Source organism: Protomyctophum parallelum (assembly GCF_964188405.1).
Source record: "Protomyctophum parallelum genome assembly, chromosome: 18".
NCBI classification, from domain to species: Eukaryota; Metazoa; Chordata; class Actinopteri; order Myctophiformes; family Myctophidae; genus Protomyctophum; species Protomyctophum parallelum.
Window position 1 is genome coordinate 33,140,618 of NC_139716.1, and position 26,182 is coordinate 33,166,799.

Sequence of the window (26,182 nt, forward strand, 5' to 3'; positions counted from 1 at the left end):
GGAACTTTTTGAGCCCCCAGCGGAGAAATGGAACCAGTACTTTTTAGGGCATTTATAAAGGGTTATAGGGTTAGATCTGGCATCAAAGACATGCTTAAGATAACCTTAGACCAGTGGTTCTCAAAGTAGGAATCCGGGGGACCCTCACAAATGGACCCTTACAGGTCTGTAACCTTGAGAGTGTATACGAATGGAACCGAATGGACCCGCGCAAGGGTGCATTTGGTTCCAATCGTACACACTCTCAGTTCTATTAGGGGTCATCGAAATGGAAAGGTCTGAGAGGAACCGCACAGAACTGCCTAAGACCAAGGGCAAAGGTCAAGAAGATCCGTGACTATGCATTGGTGGGGTCCAGAGTTCATCAGGGCTAAACCAGTGGTGAGGGCAGTGGTTTGGTCTGCAGCACTGGAGACTGGTAGTCAGTTGTCTGTTGGCCTTCACTGACCAGTCCTCCTGGAGACTGGTAGTCAGGTGTCTGTTGGCCTTCACTGACCAGTCCTCCTGGAGACTGGTAGTCAGGTGTCTGTTGGCCTTCACTGAGCAGTCCTCCTGGAGACTGGTAGTCAGGTGTCTGTTGGCCTTCACTGACCAGTCCTCCTGGAGACTGGTAGTCAGGTGTCTGTTGGCCTTCACTGAGCAGTCCTCCTGGAGACTGGTAGTCAGGTGTCTGTTGGCCTTCACTGAGCAGTCCTCCTGGAGACTGGTGGTGTCCAGTACCTTCCTCCTCTGAGACCAGTGCTGGAGAGTGGCGTTCACGATGCTGTTCATCATCTGTAACAAGGAGATTATAGTTAACAAAAGTTAACGTAATAACCCCACCAAAAAGGGGGGGGGGGGAGTTAACTGAACTAAATAAAACTAATAATAATGACAATAATAATAAAAATGAAATAAACTGAAACTAAAACGAACTGAAAATTACAGATAAAATGCCCTTAGGGTTAGAAAACTAAAAACTAAACTATAATGAAAAATCCCAAACGGTTCTAACCTTGATCTGTGACCAGTGCTGGAGAGTGGCGTAGCTGGCGTTCAGCTTCCTTGTCTGTGACCAGTACTGGAGAGTGGTGTAGCTGGCGTTCATTTTCCTTGTCTGTGACCAGTACTGGAGAGTGGCGTGGCTGGCGTTCAGCTTCCTTGTCTGTGACCAGTGCTGGAGAGTGGCATGGCTGGCGTTCAGCTCCCTTGTCTGTGACCAGTGCTGGAGAGTGGCGTAGCTGGCGTACAGCTTCCTCGTCTGTGACCAGTACTGGAGAGTGGCGTAGCTGGCGTTCATTTTCCTTGTCTGTGACCAGTACTGGAGAGTGGCGTAGCTGGCGTTCAGCTTCCTCGTCTGTGACCAGTTCTGGAGAGTGGCGTTCCAGTTCCTCGTCTGTGACCAGTCCGGAGGGAGACTGATGTTCGGTCGGCTGCTCGTCATCCGTACTGGTCACAGTGTTGCTCCCCGCTGGGCTCTCGTCCTGGACCAATACGCATGCATAACGTTAACGTTTATATAACGATAACACACAGTGATGAGAGTGTTACAGTATGGTTCACGCACAGATTGTCTTTGTATTTTATCAATAGGAGATGGAGAACGGTGTGTGTGCGCGTGTCCTCACCGTCACCCATTCATGTGACAGGACCTCCTCAGCGGTGAAACGAGCGTCTACGTTCACCTGCAGCATCTGGCCAATCAGCATCTGAGGAACAGGTCAGAGGTCAGCTTTAATGGTGGCCATTGGCGGGTAATCAGCGGTCAGGTTTACAGTCCAATCCAAGTATGTTCTACTAGTGTGACATAATGCTTAGCCCTTGCCATAATTGACGTAATAAATCACACGATTCTTACCGTTGACGTAATTGACGTAATTTGTAGTTTTTCATTGACTCAGACACTACACTAACAGCACTACCGTAAAGCAGCGTTCTCCGTCCCTAGGCAACGGTCGGATCGGTGCATTTTGCCCTCCTCAAGATGGCCAAAACGTGGATGTTTAGGGCTCAATACTAAATCGTCGCTACCTCGCATTTTCAATATGAATGCTTCTGAAGAGAGAGAAAAGCTTATTTAGCCGATTAGCTAGTAAATGACGGGAACCCTTTTCACAAATCTCAAATCCTTGGATCACGATACATGTTTTTATTAAATCGATAAAAGAATGTCACCAGTTTATATCGTTACATGCCTGCCTGTCACTCATACTGGACAGCAAGTCCAGCATATTCCTGTGAAGCCAAGTCTCAGCAGAGTTCTTTAGTCTAGTCCATCTTTTGGTAAATTGTGCTTTTATATAGCGCTGTTATCCAAAGCGCTTTTCATAGATTGTACATTGCATTCACTCATTCAGCTCTGGGAGGAGTCCGAGGTGCCGGGATCCAACTGGGAACCTCCCGGTTTTCCCATCGAGACGTTCTACTGGCCACTCTACCCCTGAGCCACTGACGCACCTAATGCTTCATGTCTGGGCTGTTGGCTGTAAAGCTCATATCTCCATAAAATAAATAGGTTATTTGTCAACAGCAAAAGTTTAAAAATAATGACGTTAAAGTGGTTAAAAGCTCTAACCTTGGCTGGCAGGCTGACGGTATCCCAGTCTGGAGAGGGAAACTCCAACTTGCCTCTGAGGATCTGATCAAACAGCTCATCCTGGACATTGTTCTCACTGAGGAGTGATGACGGACGTCAGAGGATGTGTGTTATTTATTTTGGGCAAACGTCTTCTGGGTCATTCTAGAAGTTTTATTTAGAACATGCTACAGGCCTCTAGAATGATTTAAAACATTGTAGATCCTGTGTGTGTGATGTCTGACCTTCTGAATGGAGGGAACCCACACAGCAGGATGTAGGTGATGATTCCTGCAGCCCAGATGTCTACCTTCAAACCGTATCTGTACGCGCACACACACACACACACACACACACACACACACACACACACACACACACACACACACACACACACACACACACACACACACACACACACACACACACACACACACACACACACACACACACACACACACATACCATTATGTTTACTGATGCTGTATGTTTCACATACTGAATGTTCACCATGTACTTGTTCTGTTTCCCAATGATTCTACTTGGGTAACTACAAAGTCCATACCTCTACCAAAGTGCCATTGAGCTTTTGGTGTTTTACGCTATGTTATACTTTTAGCTATTGAAAGAAATAGCAGATCTACAAGCTTTAACTCAAATCTTTGCTTCTCGGGGGGGGGGGGGGGGGGGTCCCTGGAACAACATATTTTCAGATGTGGGTCGGCGGCCAATTACATATAATGTCTGAGAACCACTGACATAGAAACAAGATTTTCTGAAAACTGTCATGATTTAGAATCTGGCCTCAGTCCTACTCCTAAATGGGTTAACAAGGATCAAGATGTTCTTAACCCATTTTGGGCGGGAACCCTTTTTGGTGTTTTAAGCATTATGTTATGCTTTAGCTATTTTTGAAAAATCGTAAAAATGCGGCACAAATCTTTGAATACCGGTATATATTCTTTCAGAAGACTTTAAAAAAAAAATTTTTTACGTCAGGTCAAAATGGGTTAAATATGATGTGTACAGGTGCATACGAGTAAAGGGTTCCATTTGATTCGATTTGACCCCAGACAGCATTGCAGCTGAGCAGCATTAGTAATAGTAATATAAAAGATGATAATAATATTCATAATGGACAAACTAAATACAAAAGCAGCAGTACACCAATGTTGTCAGTAGAGGGCATTGTGACTCCGCAACATTACAATTTACAATTTAGGCATTTAGCAGACGCTCTTAATCCAGAGCGACTTACATTAAGCAAGAACAAAAAAGCATGGGAATACATCACATAAAAACATTTATCAAGAAACATGCGTAAGCTAAGAAAGTAACAGTGGAATATCTATATAATGAAGCTATACATATAAACTATACATATATACTACTATGCTATACATATGTACTATGACGTGCTATGACTACATACAATGCAATTATAGTGCTGTCTACATAACATGCTATAAGTCTGTATCAAATGCTATATAAGTCTACAGAAATGCTATCTAAGGGGGTGGGGTAAGTGCTATGGGCCATGATGGAGTCTGAAAAGGTGGGTTTTCAGACTACGGTGGAAGATTGGGAGTGATGCTGCAGTTCTGACTGCAATGGGAAGTGCATTCCACAGTTTTGGAGCCAGAAGGGAGAAGAGTTTGGGACGTGTGGATCGTTGTCCCGGCGTTTTTAGTGAGGGTACTTCCAGCTTCCCTGCGTTGGCTGATCTGAGTGCGCGGGAGGGTTTGTAGGGTTCGATCATACTTGCAAGATATGGGGGAGCCATACCTTTGGTTGCTTTGAATGCCAGCATCAGAGTTTTGTATTCTGTGCGGGCAGCGACCGGGAGCCAGTGGAGGGAGCGGAGCAGCGGGGAGACATGTGAGAATTTTGGCTGGTTGAAGACCAAGCGAGCTGCGGCATTTTGGATCAGCTGGAGAGGCTTAAGTGCACATGCTGGTAGGCCAGTAAGGAGGGAGTTACAATAGTCAAGTTTTGACAAGACTGTTGTCTGGATTAGGAGCAGGGCTGATTACTGGGTGAGGAACGGTCTTAACATAAACTGTTAGCTTTCTATCTCCTATTGATGGGTGTTATTACTGTAAGTATTCTCAGTCTCTCTACAACTAGTATTCTCTATATTGTGATGGTATTTCTTACCCTGGACACACACACACAGACACAGACAGAGAGAGAGAGAGAGAGAAACTCACCCAGTCTCAGCTATGATCTCAGGTGCTACATAAGTAGGTGTTCCACAGACGGTGTAGAGAGGACCTTCCACCACGGTGGCCAGACCGAAGTCTCCCAGCTTCAACGACTTGGTACCGTCTGGATACTCGCACACCTGTTAACACAATTCATTAATTACACGGCTTGGTTGGTTTGGTTGGATGTTGATTTTGACAGCTAATTTTGCTCTTAGTTTAGTCAGTCTCTTGAATAGTTAGTCAGTCTCTTGAATAGTTTTCATTTAGTTTTAGTCACATTTTAGTCACCTGGAATATTTTGGTGTTAGTCTAGTTTTAGTCGACTAAATATCATACGATTTTAGTCGACTAAATCTACAGTTCATTTTGTCAACTAAAATGTATATTGGCGGGCCTTGATGCCGTCGTAATGACTTATTTTACACTACACTACTGCAAGCTCACAACATGTCACAGCGCGACACGTTGTGAGCTTGTAGATCAGCTATTTTAATTGGAGGCTGTAAACGGAAAATGTACTTTCCACCACTGTCATTAATTATTCTCTGCGAGGTACGAATATATTCGTACCTCCAGCTATGGGACGTTATCAGCCAGCTACATGTTCGTACCCCCTCGTATAATCTGTATATAGTGGTTGAGCCCCAGAGCAGCTGTTAACATTGATCCGGTTGCTATGCAACGCCTCCGTCACCACCAGCTGTGGGACGTTGCAACTCCTCTCCATTCACCTCGGTTCAAAGCAGGATTTTCAAACCTCCATAAGTCAAACCTCCATTTGCTAGCAGCAAAAAAAAAGAGTTAAGGCAGTGTGTAATGGCCAGGAGGCACGGCAGAGTAACCTCATTGATTATTTAACTCTACATCCCCGTCGAGAGGCTCCAATATCATTACAACGGTAATTAATGCTCTTCTGTGTTCTTCCTCCTCTTTGATCCCCAAACAAGCTCGCAAATGAAGAGTGTGGGGCGAGTTTCACCGACTGTGGTCGGAAAGCAATAATGCTGTCCCTGTGTACTATGTTCATGCAGTAGTACTAGTAGTGTGTACCAGTAGATTCTCTGGTTTGATGTCTCTGTGTACTATCTTCATGTAGTAGTATTAGTTAGTACTAGTAGTGTGTACCAGTAGATTATCTGGTTTGATGTCTCTGTGTACTATCTTCATGCAGTATTATTAGTTAGTACTAGTAGTGTGTACCAGTAGATTATCTGGCTTGATGTCTCTGTGTACTATGTTCATGCAGTATTATTAGTAGTACTAGTAGTGTGTACCAGTAGATTCTCTGGCTTGATGTCTCTGTGTACTATCTTCATGTAGTAGTATTAGTTAGTACTAGTAGTGTGTACCAGTAGATTCTCTGGCTTGATGTCTCTGTGTACTATCTTCATGTAGTAGTATTAGTTAGTACTAGTAGTGTGTACCAGTAGATTCTCTGGCTTGATGTCTCTGTGTACTATGTTCATGCAGTATTATTAGTAGTACTAGTAGTGTGTACCAGTAGATTCTCTGGCTTGATGTCTCTGTGTACTATCTTCATGCGGTGCAGGTACTTGACGGCCCCCGCCAGATTGTACACCATGGCACTGGCATCTCGCTCCGTGTACTTAGTGGACGACGTGATGGCGTCGAACAAATCTCCCCCCTTGGAGAGAGAGAGAGAGACAGAGAGACAGAGAGAGAGAGAGGTTTTGAAAATCATGCAAATGTTTATATCCAAATGAAATGCAAACAAAAAGTATAAAGCGTCTCTGGAAATATGGTGGACCTCTGGAGTGAGTGTGGAAATATAGTGGCCCTCTGGAGTGAGTGTGGAAATATAGTGGCCCTCTGGAGTGAGTGTGGAAATATAGTGGCCCTCTGGAGTGAGTGTGGAAATATAGTGGCCCTCTGGAGTGAGTGTGGAAATATAGTGGCCCTCTGGAGTGAGTGTGGAAGTGTGGAAGTGTGCAGAGGCGATGATTGACAGGCAAAGTGCCATCTGCTGGCTAAAATAAGGTGTTTTTCCATTGCATCTGAAGAAGCTTTAGAACCAGAGAGAAAAACACCTGGCATGGCATACTAGATTGGATTTTCTGTTAAACCTTTTAATACACTTTGAAAGGACCATGACAAAGACTATGTTGTTAAAATGTTGGTAAGAATAATGTCATTATACCTTTAAAATAAGATTGCAGGACACTTTTTTTTTAACTTTTTACTTCCGGTTCAGTTTTTGTTCTTCAAAATAAAAGTAAAGGATGAGCAGCGATTAACGCGCCTACTAATTCATTTTCAATGAGACCTGCGTTGTTTTTTTCTGTACGCGCGGAAAAGTCGAGGGGCGACAAGGCAAGCGTGTTTACGTGAGGGCGGCCCCGTAGAATTGTCGCGCGCGTGCTTGACCGACCAGACCTGGATTCTGTTGAGCTTCTTTTTTTTTTTTACGCTTGCGTTGTCGCGCCCCTCGTGAGCAGAACTGTCGTTGATCCAGGCGACGACGTCTGCGTTAATAAACGATTCTCGTCTGAAAGTACCTCTAGGAAAAGGCAGTGGCACTGGCGGAACAATTCAGTAATGAATAGTGGCAGTCGATGAGTTTTTAACCCATTTTGGGCAGGAACCCCTTTTGGTGTTAGCATCATGTTATGCTTTAGCTATTGAAAAATAGCAGATCTACTACGAAGAACGACTGACATAGAAACATAGCTTTTTCAGAAAACTGTCAGGATGTAGAAGACATTTTTAGAATCTGATCTCAGGTCAGAATTTATAGTTGCAGTGGATGAGTTTTCAACCAGACATGAAGATACCTTGACCAGCTCCATGACCAGGAACAGCTGAGTGGGCGTGTCGTCCACCTCGATGAGCTGAATGATGCTGGGATGTCTGACCCGACGCAACACGGCCACCTCGTTCTCTATTAGATGCTCCTGTCAGACGCGCAGGCACGCACACACACAGACACGCGCAGACGCACACACACACACACACACACACACAGACACGCGCACACACACACACGCACAGATAGAGTACAATGTATTGAAGGCTTAAAACTGTGCAACAGGCTGAGAGGACAAGAAGATGAGATAATATTAGATCATATTTCTTTGGTGGGTAGGTCTTTTTGAGCTGGTCATTTTGAAAGTAGTGGTGTACACCGACAGTGATTTATGTGGTAATCATATTGTTGTTAGTACTAGTAGATAGCAGTATTAGTAGCAGTAGCAGCAGACAGTAGTAATAGTAACAGTCATGTTAAAGTGAATTTGGAAGATCCCTGGCAGTTTATAGAGCAATGGTTTTCAACCATTGTTCCAGGGACCACCAGTGGTCCTTGGGGGGGTTCCAGGTGGTCCTAAATGATGGAGGGCTGAACCAAATGGACCCTCATAGATCTTTAACTTTTAAGAGCGTAAAATGAAACCAAATGGACCATTAACAGTAACAATAGAGCACCGAAGTCTGACGTCAATATCGTCAGAGGGCGCTAAGTCCACTGGTTCATGGAACTTTTTATTTGCATTGTAATCTCCATAGGGGAATTTTAGTTGTTGTTACAGTAATATCGTAGTAGTATACAGTAGATAGATAGATAGTAGTTGTGTACCTTTCCACAGCAGCGAGCTTTGTCTATGATCTTCAGAGCATACTCCTGACCTGTCGACCTGTCAATCAAAACATTGAACAAACATGAAACCTTTAGGTGAGTGTGTGTGTGTGTGTGTGTGTGTGTGTGTGTGTGTGTGTGTGCATGTGCGTGGCATGACGTTAACCTGCTCCGTTGTAACTACCGCCGTTAATGTAGCGGGTGCAGATTGAAGATGCATTTGCAACCTCTGTGGACACTGTGTGCTTCAACACGATCGCAAGCCTGCATACAAGAAGGAGTATACCGACAGCCGACGCTGCCTGGTGGGCAGCTACCGAACCCACTGTTGTTCTGCTGGCAGAACAACAGTGGGTGGACTTTGGGCCCATGGGACACGCTACGGAGAGCGTTATGAAACCGGGCAGAAAGGCAGGAGTGGACTGGGAACTTTGTTCCTTCGTCCAGCCTGGGACATGCCCGGCCCGCGGACTGGTTGTTGGAGGGGGTCTCGAACTTAGGATGCCAACACTACTCTTTGTGCCCATGGAATTCTGGGTGACATGACATGCTTGTTGCATCGTGACTGAGGACCCTTGGTTTTGTGCATGTAACTTTGCTGCACCTAAAACTATTTATGTCCTTGTATGCAATTTCCTGTGTTTGTGTGTGTTTGTGTGTGTGTGTGTGTGTGTGTGTGTGTGTGTGTGTGTGTGCGTGGTAAATACCTCTCTACACAGTCCTTGACCACAGCAAAGTTTCCATCTCCGATGACCTTGCCGACCTTGTACTTGTCGTTGATGGTTGAGGACGACACACACCTGTTACCGTTTACTGGAGACACACACACACACACACACACACACACACACACACACACACACAATTACATACACTTCTGGCAGAAGAAATAGCGTGATTGAAGCAGATGTCCAAGGCACATGTGTGTGTGCGTGCGTGCGTGTGTGCACAGGGCTTAACGTTCTCAGTCCTGGGGACTGATTTCAGTCCTGAGGATTTCATATGGGTCATTTAATGAGATCCGTGCAGATTTGCAAAAAAAACAATTTCAGTCTTGGGATTTTTTGGGGCTTTAAGACCTGCGTGCGTGCGTGCGTGCGTGCGTGCATGCGTGCGCACCTTCAGGGATGGTGTCTTCAGTCTGATTTAGAGATCCATTCAAATCAGAGGAGCCATGATGAGCTGAGATCTGGAGAGAAAGGAAGATAGGACAGACAGACAGACAGACAGACAGACAGACAGACAGACAGGTCTATTATTAATGTCTGTAATCTCAGTTAATTTACTTGACTTGCAGCAATAGAGCACCGAAGTCTGATGTCAATATCGCTAGAGGGCGCTATAAGCGAGAGAGAGAGAGAGAGAGAGAGAGAGAGAGAGAGAGAGAGAGTGATGTGCTAATTAGGAGCAGAGTGCCTGTTGTCTAATCTAATGAAAGAAATGTACAGTGTCATTCCTCGTTGTTTACCACCGTTTCGCAGTGAGCATTTCACAATGTTCCACTGCTTCACAGACAGAGATAGATTATATAATATATTATTTGTTGGCATTGAGCAAATAAGTGATCATTTTGACAGCAAATTCTGATCTATAGTCTTTTGTTGAATAACACACCACTTAGTTTTAGTCCTATTTTAGTCATCTGAAATTGTCTTAGTCTAGTCTTGGTCGACTAAATAGCTAAATCTTTTAAAATTAACACCGAATTTTGTCAAACTTTTCATGGGTGCAACTTAACTGAATCTGTGCCAGAACGAGATAATCTCGTGAATAGCTATTGTATCCAACTGTGCCATACTAGGGCATTCATTAAAAAATCGATGCACCGATTTACACAAGTCGATTTAAATTAAGAGAAGTCAAAAGTCGAAAACAATAAAAGATTAATATATTTTTTCAATTGTTTTCCCCATATCATATTTTTTGCTCTTGCATGTGTACAGAATTCAAACTGTAGGATTGATTATTGTCACGGACAGAAGTAATTCTTTCCCTTTGCATACCGCACCGGAGCGCACTCGCCTATTAGTTTGCATTGCATTCAGAACGCGCCCTTAATTAAGAACCTAACTGCAGCTTTGTGTGTGGCTCTCAGCGGTGTCCCACTATTGACTGCAGTTGAATTGTGCTGTGTCATAGAAGTAACAGATGGAAGCACGCAAACTTTATCCCCAAACTATTTCCCCCCCACCTCCGTGCTGGAAATAAAACGTCTGGGCCCAGCGATTTGCAGCTTCAGAGCCCATTTCAAGGTGGCACAGTGCCATCTTAGATGTAGCTAGATGTAGCCAAAATACCCTTTGGAGGATTGGCAACCAACTTATGTATGATTACTTCTAACACGACTAGCGACGGACCGCGATGGGCCGTCAAAAACACAATCCCGCCTTGGCCGCTCAGAGAGTTAAACTGTCTCACCTTGAGGCTGCGTCGGCTTCCAGGACTGGTGGGGGAGGGGCTTGAGCGCGATGACCTCTGTGTCGCCTGGGATCCCTCATTGGCTGAAATGCAGGGAGAGGAGGAGCCATGCTAGAATATTACAGTTTTCTTCAATTAACTTTCACTTCCTGCTCATACACAAGGAAGCTTGGAGAAAGAAACAATCTTTTGTTAGCGTTGTTTGTCTTGGTTAGCTCATATATATACCTGGTCCAGGTGACTTGGTTCTGGGTGGCGTTTTGGGCGGAGTCTTGGTGCTAGGAATCCTGGGAGTTGTAATCTTTTGGAGAGCTGACGGGCGAGACACCTTGGACTTCACCTCTGGAGAGAGAGAGAAAGATTCTTTAAGCCGTGCTTAGAAGTGGCTCAGGGGTAGAGTGGCCGGCAGAGAAAATGTGAAAGTGAATGAAAAGTTTGAGAACCACTGCCTGTCCGATACCGTTAACGAAGGCGGGCGTCTTGCTGCTGTGCGTGAGGAGGAAGTCGTCCTGAGCGTAGCGGAACTTCTCGGGTCCACACGCCATGAACACATCGTCATCACCGAAGAAATCCTGCAGGCAGGTTACCTACAGTGGTAGAATAACACACACACACACACACACACACACACACACACACACACACACACACACACACACACACACACACACATACAGTACATACACACACAAACACACATTTATTATTGATTTAACTAAAGAATCACTGTCACCCGAGGAGGTTTAATTATTGATCATAAAATTATAATAGCATACATGTGTTCTTTTTACATTACAGTGTGTTAGTTGTGGTCCAGTCTTCGGCTGACAACACCGCTAGCGCAGATGCACGTACGCACACGCACGCACACAGAAATGAATGTCTTGAGGACAAAATGCAAGTCATTCATCAAACTGGCCCAGATTTACTGAGAGGGAAATAATGAGAGAGAGGGGGGGGGGGGGGGGGGGAGTTGAACAAAACAATAATCTATGAATGAAGGAAACTGGGGAAAGAGGGATTAAAAGACAGGGAACAGAGAGAAGAGTCTGTAGAATAGAACGTTGATGACAGACAGTGTCAGACAGACAGACAGACACGCGCATGGTGTAACAATACACTTATTCGTATTAAACCATTTGGTATGAAGCTTTTGGTTCTGCATTGACACGTTGTGAGCTTGTAGATCAGCTATTTGAACTCTCTTAAAATGCATTAAAATAGTAAAAAATGGCAAATAAGTTTAGGGATAAGGGGTGTGGCGCAAGATAGCTCTTTCTCTCTCTCTGTTTTTGTTTGATCAACTTCTCTGCACTCAACCATACCGAGAGAGAGAGAGAGAGAGAGAGAGAGAGCCCTCTCTCCCAGTGCTCAACAATGCAGCCCAAACAACACCGACAGACTATACTTGTACTGCTGCCTGCTCATAGAAAAACACACACTACTCCAGAGAGGCTGTCTCCATTATGGCATTTTACTTGCTGATTAATTGCCGCTAGAATCATTGTGATTAACGATTTAATTGAGTTTCTGTCGTTGAATACGTGAACGGTATGAATTATTTGTTTACAAACATTGGGACTGTGCGGCGCGGGTGATTGTTTCATGTAATCAATTCCCAACAGATCTCCAAACCTGTTGTTTTGGGGAGCGCTGGTTTCAGTCCATTTAACCTCCTCTTGTGTGTTGGCTAGTGAGGTGCACCCTAGGAGACATTTATACTTCAGAACAGCTGATATACAAGCTCACCTCGTGTCGCGGGTGCGACTGTTGTAAGCTTAGAGGTCTGTGTGTGCTATTGCGGGACGGAGCATAAATAATACTTTTGATGTGCTGCAGGTGCGTGTGCAGCCATGCACAAACAGGCTCTGCTGCCGTGATCATGAGCGATACCCTGCGTTGTTATGAGAGCGTTTGCAGGTGTGGTTTTGAGGACAACTGCTTTGAATTGCTATTATTGTTCACACACACAACAGAAACTAAGGATTATATATTTCAAGGGCGAGAGATTCTTTCCCCACACTGGGGAATTACACTTGTTTACAAGAGGGTCCACCATGTTCAATTCATCAAAACATTTAGAGACGTACAAATAGACACTTCTATATAGTCAAAGAACAGAACTGGAATTCATCATAAAGGAGGTAAAAAGGGAAAAGAAACATATACAGTGAGGGGGGAAAAGGGGGTGGGGGGGGATTCAGATTTTACGGGGGCCAGTTTCGAATTGCAGCCGTCTGTAGGTGCCCTTTGAGAGCGGTTTTGAAGGAGTCAAGGGATTCGCATGTCTTAATGACTGTTGGTAGGGCGTTCCACATTTAGGTTAACCTGACTCTGCCAGATGGGGGCGGTATTGAGTAACCATGTTCCCCAAGACAGCATCCATCTGAGATCGCTCAGGGGGTTGAGCTAACACCGAACCGATCCCGGTTCGAACCAATCAGCGTGAGCTAAGGTGTGTGTAGCAAGCTTCTTGGATCTGGCAGCGTCGGGTTGCATTTTGGTAGCATAGGAGCGAAAATAATTTAGTCCCTTGTTTGTGCCGAATCTGGGTTGCACATGGTTCGTTGCACTCCCTCTGGTGTTGTGGGTGTGGACTTCGTTAACGTTAAGGAAGTATCTATTGCAGTTAGAACTTTTCCATTGCATCTCATGAGAGGTGGGGTTCTTGTGCTGTCGGCCTGCGCGCGCATGCTCATCGGCTCATCTGTGTGACGTCGACTGATAAGGTTCTGTTTGGCTTCGGTAGGTGGTAGCATAAGCAAATAGCTTCCGTCCACTCTCACTCTACGCGCCTCTGTTTTATTTCCGGGTCAGTGAGGTGGGGGGGGGGGGGGGCTGTTGTTGTGAGAACAGTGATCAGTATTATTAGCTCATACTCTTAGCCTTAGCTCTCGTCAGAAGCGGTTACGGCGCGATGCGAGCCAAAGTCACAAATCGCCGGGATGCGCGACGGCACACCATGGACAGCGCTCAAAGCTTTAGAGATTCAGGGCTTTGAAAACCATGTTAAAATGGAGGCTCGATGGAGCTGGATGGAAAAAAATCCTATAGCTGGTGGAGACAGGTAGGGCCGGCCCTTAATTTTGGGGCCTGTTGAGAACTCTAGTTTTCACCGGCTGCCGGGTGCAATTTTATGTGCGTGCGTGTGTGTGTGTGCGTGTAGTGCTGTGCAGACAACCCAATGACCTAACACAGATCTCTCTAAATCCCCCTCTCCATGGATCTCTCTCTCTCTCTCTCTCTCTGTCTCTCTCTCTGTCTCTCCGTGTTTGTCAAATCATTTAAAATCAGACAGGAGCGGAATGACAGACATGGAATGGGGTCACATAAACAAGACAGACAGACACAGACAGACAGACAGACATGCTGTTTCTACTCTAAACTCAGTCAGTATGTCTCTCTCCTCTCCTCTCCTCTCCTCTCCTCTCCTCTCCTCTCCTCCCTCTCCTCTCCTCTCCTCTCCTCTCCTCTCCCTCTCCTCTCCTCTCCTCTCCTCTCCTCTCCTCTCCTCTCCTCTCCTCTCCTCTCCTCTCCTCTCCTCTCCTCTCCTCTCCTCTCCTCTCCTCTCCTCTCCTCTCCTCTCCTCTCCTCTCCTCTCCTCTCCTCTCCAGTAATGAGCATTATATATTTCAATGTTTCACTTCTTCTCCTTCACTGCAGGAGGACCACTGCAGCATACCAATGACCTACACGTCCCCTTCTCTCCTCTCCTCCCTTTTACCCCCCACTCCTCCTCTCCTCTCCTCCCTTTTACCCTCCCCTCCCCTCCTCCCCTCCTCCCCTCCTCTCCTCTTGTAATCTCTCCATTCCCCCTCTATTCACTCATTTCTCAACGTCTCAACGCCTCCGGAACTGCACAGCGTGTGTGTGTGTGTGTGTGTGAGTGTGTGTGTGAGAGACGAAGGAGGCTAGGAATGGGGAGGGATTGTGGGTTAACAGGAGTGGTTGCTATGGGAACGAGAGAGTGCTGTGTTTGTGTGTGTGTGTGTGTGTGTGGGGGGACGGGGGGGTTCTGGTGCCCCATTGCTTGAAGTGAGAAACTGAAAGGACAGAGAGGACACACGCCCAGACACACATGCATGCGCGCGGGCACACTCGCGCGGGCACGCGGGCACACACACACACACACACAGGAGGAGGTATGTCGAGTTTTTAGATTCAACCCTGTACTCAACATCACTACAAACAGACAGACAATAAGGCCATTCTGTCTGCATGCCTGTCATTGTAGAATATCAACATTCCTGAACACGCAAGCACGCACACACACATGCACGCAGCCAAGTACACATACACACGTGTTTTAAAAGTATAGATTTCATTTCATGTTAGTAACTAAACGATAAGCAACATATTTTCAGTTGGAATCAATAATTGATCTCACACGGCCCTGGACGAGATCAGAGAGGTCTAAATAAGTCTACGGGCATGATGTGATTGCCATCTGGAATTCCTCGTTGTCCTTGCTAACCGACCTTGGGAAGCAACCCATGTCCCGCTATCTATATCCACTGCTGGCCGCAAGTACGTTAAATCAAACATTTTCAGACATTCTTTTTCATGCATACATTTAAAAACAAACAAAAAATCACACCCGTGTGAAGTGAGTGGTGCAACTCCGTGTGGGGGCCGGCCCGGTTCCGGCAAGCAGCTCCTCGTTCCAAAATGGTTGAGAAATTACAGAGTTACCGTGTTGTAGGGGTCCCCAGGGGGCCGCTCTACTGTACTGTACTGTCACTGTCTGTAACACCCCAAATCATCAATATGTGTTAGGCTGCGCAACAGTGACACTTGGTTGTGAAAACCAACCAAGCGCTATTTTCGTGCTCGGACATAGCCAGGGACACAGCCAGGGACCCAGCCAGGGACACAGCCAGGGACACAGCCAGGGACCCAGCCAGGGACCCAGCCAGGTATCCAGCAAGTCAGGGATACATATAGCTGTCTATATTGGTTGCACAACAAAAATAAACGAAGAAATTTCATAAACAAAACAAGGAATGATTACATAGTAATAATGTGTTAGGTGAAACAGGCGCTGTCTCCGTTGTCCCCCTTTTTGTCATTGTTGTCCCCCCATAATATTATTATGATTTTAGTAACATATATGTTTCTCTGTTGCAACCTCGCGGCCGTGTTCGTTTCCGACGTTCTGTGCGTGGTTCAATGACTGTGCTTTGTTGTGGCTTTCCTGCTGTCCAGCTCATAACATTAGCAGCTGTTGTCGCTTCGAGGCAATCATACTACACTCCCATTGGCTTACTGTGTGGCAGCCAATCGGGCTAGGCCATCGGTATGACTATAGGTCCTCAAAAGGTCGTCTACATTTCATGAGCTTTCATTATTCAGGTTTCACCTGACAAACGTATACAGAAGTACTGAAAATAGCAGATCCACAAGCTCACAGCAGATCGCACCGTGTGCATAATATAGACTTTTTTACTTTTTTTTAAAAACCACAACGTTTATTCAGAATGTATGTAGTCTCACATAGCCAGACAACTATTCCACAATCTCCGAATGCTATATAGTCTAGAACTACAATTGAAAACGGTGGACCCTGATGTAAACAAGTCTTTTTGTAATCACCTGTACCTTCCTTGGACTGTACCCATTCGAGCTAATACAATTTTAAATCAATCAATCTGATTGACCAGTGCGAGACCTGTTTTAAATGATGTTTACGTATAGCTACTAGTGGTGTGTATAAGCCAGTGTGAGACCTGTTTTAAATAATGCTGTATAGTGTGTATAATCCAGTGTGAGACCTGTTTTAAATGCTGCTGTATGTACAGGTCTACTGTAGCTAACTAGTGTGTATAATCCAGTGTGAGACCTGTTTTAAATAATGCTGCTGTATGTATAGGCCTACTGTAGCTACTAGTGTGTATAATCCAGTGTGAGACCTGTTTTCCGTCCAGCGTGTACAGGCGTCGGACGGACCCGCTGTCCAGCTTGATGGCCTGTGTGATGTCGGCCAGCACCTGGCTGAAGGAGTGGGCCGTCTTCCTGTTCAGGAGGATCCTGACGGGGCGATAGAAAGGATTGCGTGTCGTGATTATAGTGGCCAACAATAATTGCGATTGACGATATTATACCGCTATATTCAAAATATGGTTCAAAATATTAGAGTGTATGGACGGAGGACATTCACGATACATTTAAAATCTCCTGGATACGATCATAATATGGTGAGCGTATTCTTTTATCTGGATAAAGGATAATAGCGATTAGCGTCCTGTCCCTACCTGACGGCCTTGCGAGGCTTGACACCGCTGCGGATCACCGTCACCAGCTTGGGCTTGATGAAGTCCATGGCCTCGCCGCCGCGTATCCTGGAGCCTGCACGGTCACAGTGGTGGAAAGTAGAAAAAAAGTTAAGTACATTTACTCAACCCATTTAGACCTGAGGCAGATAAAAATAAAAATAAAGGCTTCTCAATCCTGACAGTTTTCTGAAAAACCTATGTTTCTATGTCAGTGGTGCTCAACCTTTTTTCATGTAAAGGACCCCCAGAGTTATCTGTATTTGGCTGCGGACCCCCATCTGAAAATATGTTGTTCCAGGGACGATTTTAAATAGCTAAAGTAATAACATAATACTTAAAACACCAAAAGGGGTTCCCGTCCTGCTGGTACTTGAGTACGATTTTGAGGTGTTTGTTCCTTTACTCGAGTATTTACAATTTCCAATACTTTTACTTCTCCTATACATCTCGGATCCAAATGTTGTACTTTACAATTATTTGAAAACTGTAGTCACTAGTTGCTTTGTAGATTTTGTTTATTATAACAAAACAAGCATTAACCACGTCAGCCCTTATATACATTTTGGCCATATGTTCAAAAGTTAATATCCATTTGAAAACAAGTGGGACATTCTGCAGAATGAGTACTGAGCCAATAATTGTACTTTGTACTCGAGCAAATGTTGAATTCAGCCAATCACAATCACGTCATCGCCATGGGGGTAGCGTTACACACAAACACAAAAGCCGGGCATATAAGGAGGGCCCCTCAAAAATGTGAGCACCTTTTCCACCGCCGTTGCCCACGGAGGCGCCGGGAGGCGCGGCCGCCGCGCCCGCCGTGGCGGCGGCCGTACTGGTCCCAGTGCTGGAGGTGTTGTTGCTGGTCCCAGTGGTGACCGTGACCCCTGGCCTCCAGCTGGGGGCGCTGGCGCTGTTGTAGTCCACCTTGCGGTAGGGCTCGTTGGACGCACACACGTAGCTCTCACCTGGAGGAGGAGGAAGAGGAAGAGGAGGAGACACTGACATTCCTGCATAGCTTGTAAAAAAAGAAAAAAAAAAAAACAGTTTGGAGTGAAATATCATTTTACCACCCCGTTTTTACTACAGGTGTCCTATGGAAAACTGGTGAAAATGACCTATATTTACCCTTCACCCCCAATTCTGGATGGTAACACTATGTGACTGAGTCTGGAGCTACAGAGAGGAGGGGGGGGGGGCTACCGACACACCCACACGCACATGCACAAGTGCACACACACTTTGGTTGGTTATTTGAATGTGTGAGTGATGACATCTTCGCTGCTCTGCAAATGTAAATAGAAATAACGTATTTTTATTTCTGTAGCTCCTCCGCCTACATGCGTTTGAGTTTAACTAGCGGCATGCATGTTTGACCTGATAATGTCAGCAGTCAGACACTACAGAGATGTGACATGTGGGTGGCATGGAGGTGACAGGTGGAACTAGTTTTACTGGTGGAACAAACCACTCTGGCAGCATGGGGGTGGCATGGAGGTGACAGGTGGAACTAGTTTTACTGATGGAACAAACCACTCTGGCAAGCAATGTCTGCCTCCGTGCAACGTCCCTGAACGGAGCCCTCGGATTGGCCGAGACCCCTTAATGACTACCCTGCCTGGTCCAATGGCAAACACATGAAATATTCACATCACAAGTGCAGAGGAAACGTTTCAGTCATTTGAATAATTGATCGCGAAATTACTGTGTTTGGTTTTACTGGAGTTGTCAAACATCAACACAGTACATGATGCAAGTCACCGGTTCTCAACGGTCTGGGAAACCCCCCAGGGGTCCTTGAAGTTGTTCCAAGGGCACCCCTAGATAGCTAAATGATTGATATGAACCAAATGGACCGCTCACAGCTGTGTAACTTTGAGAGTGTAAGAAATGGAACCAATTGGACCCGTAAGGGAACCAAATGGATACGATTTATAAAGAGTTTTATATTAAAAGTTTAACTGCGGAATTAATTACATCGCAATGCCACGTTCACTGCCTGGATTCCACATTTGAAGAACGACCGTGCAGACATCATCGTTCCTTTTAATGAAAATCTGCTTTAAAATGGTGTAATCGCTTGTCATAGTGTTGAAAAACGATCCAAAGTGGTGATCACAACAACGGAGCCGAGGAGGAACGCGCCTGCTGCGTGCCACCGCCGCCATTGGAATGCATTGGGCCTCAATTTACCAGAACCCTTTGCATGCCATGCGACGGATGTTTTTCGGATGACGTCGTCAAAACGTGTCACCTATCCCACTCTGTCCGATGGAGACCCTTAAAACCCTTATAGAAGTCTTAAAACGTATTAAAACAACTTAATTAAACAATGAAAATGTAACTTGTGTAACTTGTTATTGGGAGGGAAGCTGTTCTACAATCAATTAACTCGTGTAACTCGCAGTGCAGTTAAAAAAGAGAGAAAAAATAGTGCAGATGTTAAGGCAAGAGAGACAGGAGTCAGGCTAGGTAGAGGGCTAAATTGTACTTAATATGTCCTCTAAGGGTCTATTTATACACTGAGTTCAAAGTCAATTAATAAGTGCATTAATTAATCAGCTAATTCATACACAGAGACATTCATCCAAACATGAATTTGTTCAACTAGAATTTCGCCGCCTTCTGGGCGGTTCATAGAAATGGGTATATGTACTGTAAATATGACACAATATTGCATGGATGCAAAGTAGTGCGTGATATCTGGACAGGTATGCTGTTGGTGTTGTGCATGGTGAGATGTGTGCAAACGGTGTGGTTTGGTAGGAGAAGGCGGACAAAGGACGGGGTGTTGCGCTGGCTATTAGTGTGGCAGGATGTTGTGTTTTGTTGCATTAACCATGAACATAACTGCCATGATGTGATGGCTTCCTGGTATTATCGCACTAATTAAGACGTGCACCTTTAAGACACAACGAGCCAATCACACGTACAGTAGCGTTACTGTACGGCCGACTTCCTGTTTTACCTTATAAGGACGGGAACACCTCAACACAGTTATCATGCACATAGCATGCACACACTGCACATGCAGCGCGTGCACGCACGCACGTGCATGTGCAGTGTGTGCATGCTATGTGCATGCTGTGTCTGTGTCTGCACACCATTCACCTCTCCTCTCATCCTCCATTCATCACACACGTGCCACGGTGCCAGCTAGGCTAGTCCCATGTCTCTCTCATGAGAACGTGCACACACACTTTCTATCTCTCTCTCTCTCTCTCTCTCTCTCTCTCTCTCCCTCTCTTTCTCTACTGCAGTTACTGGGGGTAGCCTGCCTACCACCTGGCCTGCCTGTTCTACTTAATGAAGTATAATTTTGAGGTAGGTAGGTACCTTTCAATTCCAATACTTTTACTTCCACTCTCCACTACAACTCATATCAGAGGCAATTATTGCACTTTTACTGAATTATTATTTGAAAACTTTAGTTACTTACTTTGTAGATTTATATCATTATTACATTATAATTAACACCCCGAGCGGCAAAAACGGAGGTCTCCGTCCTATCAAATAATCCCGCTCGACGCCCAGGACGGAGATTAATCAAAAGTTCCGTCTTTAATGATATCATAACCGAGCGCACCGGTCTACATGCTGGGAGCGTCTATTGAGCAACATTCAATGTAATTTCCGTTTGGGAAAAAAGTGGTCCCCCTCCATTTTAGTGGATGAGATCATCGCGGTCCCATCGCATTATAAGTAAGCATAGCTCCCGTTGTTGTCGATCTCCTCGAGGGTGTTTTGGCTACATCTATAGCTACTTCTAGCTACTTCCAAGATGGCGCCGTGCCACCTTGAAATAGGCCCTGGAGCTGCAAATCGCTGGGCACCCTGATTTAATGTAGTATTTAGGACCATGCAACACTATGAGCATGAGCTTGTAGATCTTGTAGACTACATAGGTAGTGTGGACGTGTTTCTCATGGACGTTTGTGTCTTTCTGTGCCTGATCCCTTCTGTACACTGAGAAATATCATGTCTTTCATTAATTCACTCACACTCACTCACACACACACACACACACACACACACACACACACACACACACACACACACACACGCGCCTTTCTCCTAGCTGAAGGCTGAGTCTTGGTTTCCTACTTCCTAGCACTAAAATAAGCATTAGCAAACAAGCAAGGGGAGCCATGAGATTGATTGATTGTAGATCAGCTGTTTTGGCTAGTAATCCATTAGTGTGTCATATGACAAAGTACATACCCTGAAGAAGGCATTTTGACCACTGCTATAGACTCCCCCCAAATTAATATAAGAGAGAGAGAGAGAGAGAGAGAGGAGAGAGGAGAGAAAGATTAGTGAGTTCCAGTAACTCTAAAGATGCTGCTCTCTCTCTCTCTCTTTCTCTCCCTCTCTCAGAAGCTCTCTACAGCTTCCCACCAGTAACAAATGCATTAGCAAATTGGCAAATAGCAAGCATTACAGCCAATCACACGCTAATGTGCACCTGTGAATGTCACTGACGCTGGTACTAGTGTCTCTCTGGCCATAATGTCTGTGGACAAGAGAAGACCTTCTCTTGCACACATCATGTAAAACCAGTAGGCCTACAACCACCAACTACTGGTGGACACAGGGATCTAACCACTGTACAATCGATCTTCTAGTAGCCAGACCAGTACACTGGGAGCCGACCAGAGTTTTCTATTGTTACTGTGGTTAACTGACCAGTTAACCACAGTCTACTACTGTTTCTCTAGGAGCTGACCAGTACAACCACAGTCTACTACTGTTGGTCACTGGGAGCTCAGCTGACCAGTACAACCACAGTCTTATACTGTTGTACTGGGAGCTGACCAGTACAAGCACAGTCTTATACTGTTGTACTGGGAGCTGACCAGTACAACCACAGCCTTGTACTGTTGTACTGGGAGCTGACCAGTACACTCACAGTCTTATACTGTTGTACTGGGAGCTGACCAGTACAACCACAGCCTTATACTGTTGTACTGGGAGCTGACCAGTACACTCACAGTCTTATACTGTTGGTCACTGGGAGCTGACCAGTACACGGTTAAAATAAAAGTATTTGTGTGACAATTAATCTTCAACTTACATTTGTAATCGTGACAACCCTGTGTGTGTGTGTGTGTGTGTGAGTGTGTAAATAGAAAATGGTGCATTTATAGCCAAGGCGCTTTACATATAGATTTACATAGATTGTGCATTACATTCACCCATCATTCACACACTGATGGCGGGGGAAACCATGCAAGGCACCAACCTATACACATCGGGAGCAATTAGGGGTTCAGAGTCTTGCTCAAGGACACTTCGACACTAACTCTGGGGGAGCCCGGGTTCGAACTGGCAACCTTGCGGTTACCATCCGGCCACTCTACCCCTGAGCCACCGCCACGTGTGTGTGTGTGTGTGTGTGTGTGTGTGTGTGTGTGTGTGTGTGTGTGTGTGTGTGTGTGTGTGTGTGTGTGTGTGTGTGTGTGTGTGTGTGTGTGTGTGTGTGTGTGTGTGTGTGTGTGTGTGTGTGTGTGTGTGTGTGTGTGTGTGTGTGTGACCTTCCAGCAGCTCCTCCAAGCCGGCGACCTTGTGCGCGCCGTCCAGGGTGTAGATGGCCCGCACGCCCTGCGGCAGGTGCAGGTTGTCGGCCAGCGAGCGCGTCAGCTCCACCAGCAGGGCGTCGTAGGAGCGCAGGCGGTCGCTGCTCACGGCGAACAGCAGGCCCTTGAAGTAGCGGTCGCCGTTGCGGTAGAAGCGCACCTTCTTGGCGCGCCGCTCCGACGTGAGTGCCTGCAGCGTGCGCGTGCGGTAGTAGCTGCAGTTAGCGCTGTGCGCGGGGCTCGGCACCAGGCTGCTCCCGCGCGAGCCGGGGCCCGACGGCGACTCGCCCCGCTTGGAGCGCGTGGAGCGGCCGCGCCGCACGCGGTCCCGCTCGTCGAAGTGCTCCAGTTCGAGGCTCTTGTTGTTGTTGGTCAGCGACATGGCTGCAGGGGGTCAGAGCTTTAAAAGTAAAAATGTCTTCCGTATTTCTTTTATTTCTTTTTTACTCCCGCGACTCAACGTTTTCACAGACAAGACGTCCACAAACCTGTGTGTTCATGACCACCGTGTTCCTCTCGGGGGGGCGACGTGGGGACAAAATCTACACTCCAACGCCGCACAGTGACAATAGTGACAATTAAAAAGATATCACAGACACAGCCAGCGTGTCTCTCTTAAATTCATGTAATTAGTTGCAGCCTTACGCTTCAATCAGTTGCGGCTGTTCATGCTGCATTCGACTCGTATACGTACATACACACAAAACGCGCAAAGTCCGAAGCGGACGCTTCGGCTAGCGCGATGTCAAAAATAAAACGTGTGGCCGGTATCCGTAGCTATTACCGGTGGACCGTCGGCAATAATTAATGTTATTATTAATGTTGCTAATGGCTTTCCTCTTCCTCTCCATTAAGCAGGATTACAGTCGTCTGGCGCATAGACAGACCGACCCCGGCAGTTTAACGTTAATCGGACACGACGGTGCTCTCAGTAGGTGGTCCAGGTTCACTGGCTCCATCCTCCTCCTCCTCCGCTCTCTTCTCCTGCTCGTACCGGCCGTGTGGGACTGATGATGGCTGCTGCGTCTCTCTCCGGCTTGCTTTTGTTGCCGGTTCAATTGTTTTTTTTACAATGGAGATCCCTTTGGTCCTGAAGGGGGGGGGGCAATATTTAGTGTTCAATCACCAGACTCTATGTACATCCCACCATATAAGACACGTTAAGATACATAATGTGCAGCCTGTAATATAGACCACATGATGCTTGTATGCTATAATGTTATACTAAGGCTTGGCAAATGGCAATGTGTTCATGACGCTATATTGACTTTGCAGTGCAAATCAATCGATTGATTGTCTTGATCGATACGCAGGCTTATATATTTAATTCAAATCAGATCATCTGTTTCCGTTAGCCTACTTGATCTGAACTGAACCGGATTAGCCTACAACAGATGTAGCCCAATTAAGTATAGTTGGCTCAGGGCTGTATTTACTGTTAAATAATTAACTACTGTCTCTCTGTCGCTAGGTAAAACAGGGTTTACGGTCAACACCCCCCACGCACGCACGCACAGTCGCACGCACACACACACACACACACACACACACACACACACACACACACACACACACACACATCCCTTCCTCCATCCACCCATACATAGTATGTATAGCATCCCTCCCTCCCTGCCTCCATCCATCCATCCATCTGCTGACATCGCCTTTCAAACACACACACACACACACACACACACACACACACACACACACACACACACACACACACACACAGTCTAGTCTGCATCTGTCATGTAGAGAGAGAGAGAGAGAGAGAGAGAGGAGGGGGAGACACGTACCGATAATGAATGCGGTGTGTTTGTTGCTATGGAGGATTCCTAATTTCCTCCCCGGATGGTCGCCGGTGTGCGGGTGTGTGGCTGCAGGCTCGTGGGCCAGTAGGTAGGCTACAGTAGGTCGACGGGCGGCATCCCCGTGGATAACGTCACGCGCCGGCCGGCTCGGTCCTTCCCGTTGTGTCGTGGCGGGTGTTGCTGCTGCTGCAGTACGGGGGAGGAGACAACACATACACACACGCCACGCCACGCGACGACACGTACCGCGGTCCCTCCGTGACTAGAGTGTCCCCTCTGACTGTACTGCACCGACACGGCGCTCTCTATCTACTGCGAGGAGGCGTCAGACAGCATGGCCGCTGCTGAGAGAGAGAGAGAGAGAGAGAGAGAGAGAGAGAGAGAGAGAGAGAGAGAGAGAGAGAGAGAGAGAGAGAGAGAGAGAGAGAGAGAGAGAGAGAGAGAGAGAGAGCACGAGACACCGCGCACACAGCACTGACGGCAGCCTGCCTCTCCCACTGTCTGCAGCGCTGCTCTCTCTCTCTCTCTCTCTCTCTCTCTCTCTCTCTCTCAGTGTGACAGCTCCTCCATCAGGTGAATGATGGATGGAGCACAAAGAGGACCAGCAGCTCCACCACCTTCCTCCATTTTCAATGAATCACATGAGACATGCACTTGACATATACAGTATAGTATAGGCAGCAGGCTACTATGCAATTAAAGAAAATAAAACACCATGTAAGAAAAGAAAATCATGTAAAGACTAAAGAAAAAAACCCATCTAGGCCTATAGGCTAACTAATAATTCCATTATTACAACTAACATAATTATCCTACTACTACTACCACCACCACCATCACTAGGCCTATTACTATTATACTACTGCTGCTATAGGCCTATTACAACTTCTAACCTAAAACTATTGTATACTTAATTAAAATATTTTGTCCACAATTCCGTTGATGTGCTAAACGAGAGATAACAGGCGAACGATCAAAATAACATATTATTGTACATTATCTAATTGAGTATAGACCTAAATTAAGTAAATGTTTAACAATAATTTTAGCGTAAAATGAAACCAAGTGTACCCTTAATGGTCCCCTTTTTTATTTTACTCTCTCAATTGTAAAGATCCAATAAGGGACCTGGAAGGAACCCCCTCAAGGACCACTGGTGGTCCCCGGACCACTGGTTGAGAACTACAAACAAATAATAAGGCAGGACTGGATTTATGAACTATTAAAAAAAAATATTTGTAAATATTTGATGATGCTGCATGTCATCTGTATAGGTGTGGCTATTCTGACTGTCCTGACTGACAGCTGTCATGTCAGCTGTTAAACAGGGTTTACGGCCATTAAGGTGTGATCTGAAGATGTGTGTGTGTGTGTGTGTGTGTGTGTGTGTGTGTGTGTGTGTGCTCGTGCGTGCCTGCCTGCTTAATTTTCACATTTTTATTATAGATTTTCATCAATGCAGGTTAAACAAGCAGTGTTGTTTTCCTTTTATGTACCTGCAGGCTACACAAGACATCATTATTTATTACCCACTTAAACCCCGTTATTCTGGGAAAACCTCCACAGCTGCACATTGCCAATAAGCACATAACTCATCATGAACTTGTCGATCGGCTATTTTCAGCAACGATATTGAATGTATAGCAAAACCACAGTATATAGAACCTGAGGGACTCTGCTAAGGTCACGGTGGTGCAGTCGGTAGCTCTGTCGCCTCACAGCCTACATGTCCCGGGTTCGTTTCCCGCT

The 26,182-nt window shown here is 45.9% G+C and overlaps 2 protein-coding genes across 2 annotated transcripts; both read right to left on the reverse strand.

Annotated features, from left to right (window-relative positions):
- Positions 1-297: 297 nt before the first annotated feature.
- On the reverse strand, positions 298-1,161 carry LOC310875846 (uncharacterized protein). Its single transcript, XM_083789245.1, has 2 exons — positions 995-1,161; positions 298-774 (listed from the first exon to the last, which is right to left on the reverse strand). The coding sequence occupies exons 1-2, from the start codon at positions 1,085-1,087 to the stop codon at positions 322-324; spliced, it is 546 nt and encodes a 181-aa protein (XP_083645371.1). The 5' UTR covers positions 1,088-1,161; the 3' UTR covers positions 298-321.
- An 11-nt stretch (positions 1,162-1,172) lies between these two features.
- On the reverse strand, positions 1,173-24,706 carry LOC310876098 (serine/threonine-protein kinase DCLK2-like; the record flags this gene model as incomplete). Its single annotated transcript, XM_083789544.1, has 19 exons — positions 24,419-24,706; positions 23,614-23,709; positions 22,578-23,003; positions 17,808-18,011; positions 17,023-17,116; positions 16,681-16,798; positions 11,232-11,358; positions 11,000-11,113; positions 10,772-10,854; positions 9,473-9,542; positions 9,061-9,166; positions 8,354-8,411; positions 7,554-7,673; positions 6,260-6,406; positions 4,765-4,898; positions 2,800-2,877; positions 2,555-2,651; positions 1,608-1,688; positions 1,173-1,463 (listed from the first exon to the last, which is right to left on the reverse strand). Coding segments are annotated over exons 3-19 (2,346 nt in total), but the record flags the coding sequence as incomplete, so codon positions are not given.
- Positions 24,707-26,182: the final 1,476 nt, after the last annotated feature.